Source organism: Nematolebias whitei, chromosome 18 (assembly GCF_014905685.2).
Source record: "Nematolebias whitei isolate Nwh7 chromosome 18, NemWhi1, whole genome shotgun sequence".
Taxonomy (NCBI): Eukaryota; Metazoa; Chordata; class Actinopteri; order Cyprinodontiformes; family Rivulidae; genus Nematolebias; species Nematolebias whitei.
This window is the reverse complement of record NC_056515.1, coordinates 20313690-20315031: the sequence shown is the minus strand read 5'-3', so window position 1 is coordinate 20315031 and position 1342 is coordinate 20313690. Positions and strand designations below refer to the sequence as shown.

Sequence of the window (1342 nt, the reverse complement as noted above, 5' to 3'; positions counted from 1 at the left end):
ATCCAACAATGTTCAGTCAGGTCAACTGGACAGTTTCTTTATTTGTTGAGACGTTTCGCCCTCCATCTGAAGGGCTTCATCAGTCTAAGGCACCAACATAACAGTTTTTTTCCACTTTGGAGCAGGCTGTTGGAGAATCAGTTTTGTTTGGCGTTTCCTCAGACTGATGAAGCCCTTCGGATGGAGGGCGAAACGTCTCAACAAATAAAGAAACTGTCCAGTTGACCTGACTGAACATTGTTGGATATTCAATTCATGTTTTTCTAAAGCCTCACTTCACAGTCAATTCATGTTGAATAGTGTACACTAACTTAGTGATGGTCCACTTCCTGTATATTCTGTGTTTAGCTGAGACTTTGTTGTCCTTCTGTGTGTCTTACAGGAGGCTGCATACCATCCAGATGTCAGCAGGGACGTCCAGATGCGAGCTCTACGTTACGGCAATGAATGTGCCTCTGGGTATCTGGGGCTACTAGAACACGTGTTGGTGGTAAGATATTTCATTTCTACAGGGTCCATTCTGGATCTTTAGGGGAACCTATGCCAGCATCTGTTTAGTAGCTGGAGCCTCCTACACATGTCAGAGTGGCACATTTATTCATTGATACAAACAAAATTATTTTTAAACAGTTTTTTACTGATTATATTTGAGAATATGGGCTGATATATTTCACTTGTTTCTGAATTTTCCTCATAATTGTAAATCAAGGAGTAAAACCTTTTTTTATTAGGAGTATTAGGTATCTGTAGAACTTGTCAAATGGATTATGGGTAGCTACATTATAATTTCAATCAGTGTTTTTTTTTAATCCAGTTGTTGCTTCCTTTATTTTCTGCCAGGACAGTTTGTGTCCATCTTTGTCTTCATTTCATCTTTGCTGTTTTTGGTTGAACTGCTTGATGCACCGCCACGACTCAGATGTGTTGAAAATATCTTCACACATATACTCTCTGAATTCATATTTCTTCTCTTTTCCCCAATGGTTTTCCAATTTTAATTTAAACTTGTGGCTTACTGGCGCTGGTGCTAGCCGGTGAGTACACTGCCTGACTGACGTGCACAACTGTAGTGCTGCATTGTTCGAATAGTACTCTGAGTACTTCATGCCACACCAACTCTGCATAATGCATCAGTTGTCTGAGCAGAAGGAGGTTAAATTTAGCCTGGGTGTGTTTTTTACCATTGTTTTGTGATTCTAGATGGAATTAGAGCTGGAAAATAAAACATGTAACCTGTTTGTTAGTATTGCCACTAACGTGCATGATAATGCTCACTTATTTGACCTTTTCTTATATAAAAAAAAGGAACTTTGAACTTTACCTATAATAGAACCAATAGATG

The 1342-nt window shown here is 39.0% G+C and overlaps 1 protein-coding gene across 1 annotated transcript in view; it reads left to right on the top strand.

Annotated features, from left to right (window-relative positions):
• Positions 1-1342, top strand: part of LOC119425101 (talin-1) — a 107233-nt gene that overhangs the window by 1906 nt on the left and 103985 nt on the right. Inside the window, exon 3 of the mRNA XM_037692625.1 lies at positions 383-490. Within this exon, the coding sequence (XP_037548553.1) occupies positions 383-490 (108 nt within the window). The remainder of the gene's footprint in view (positions 1-382; positions 491-1342) is intronic.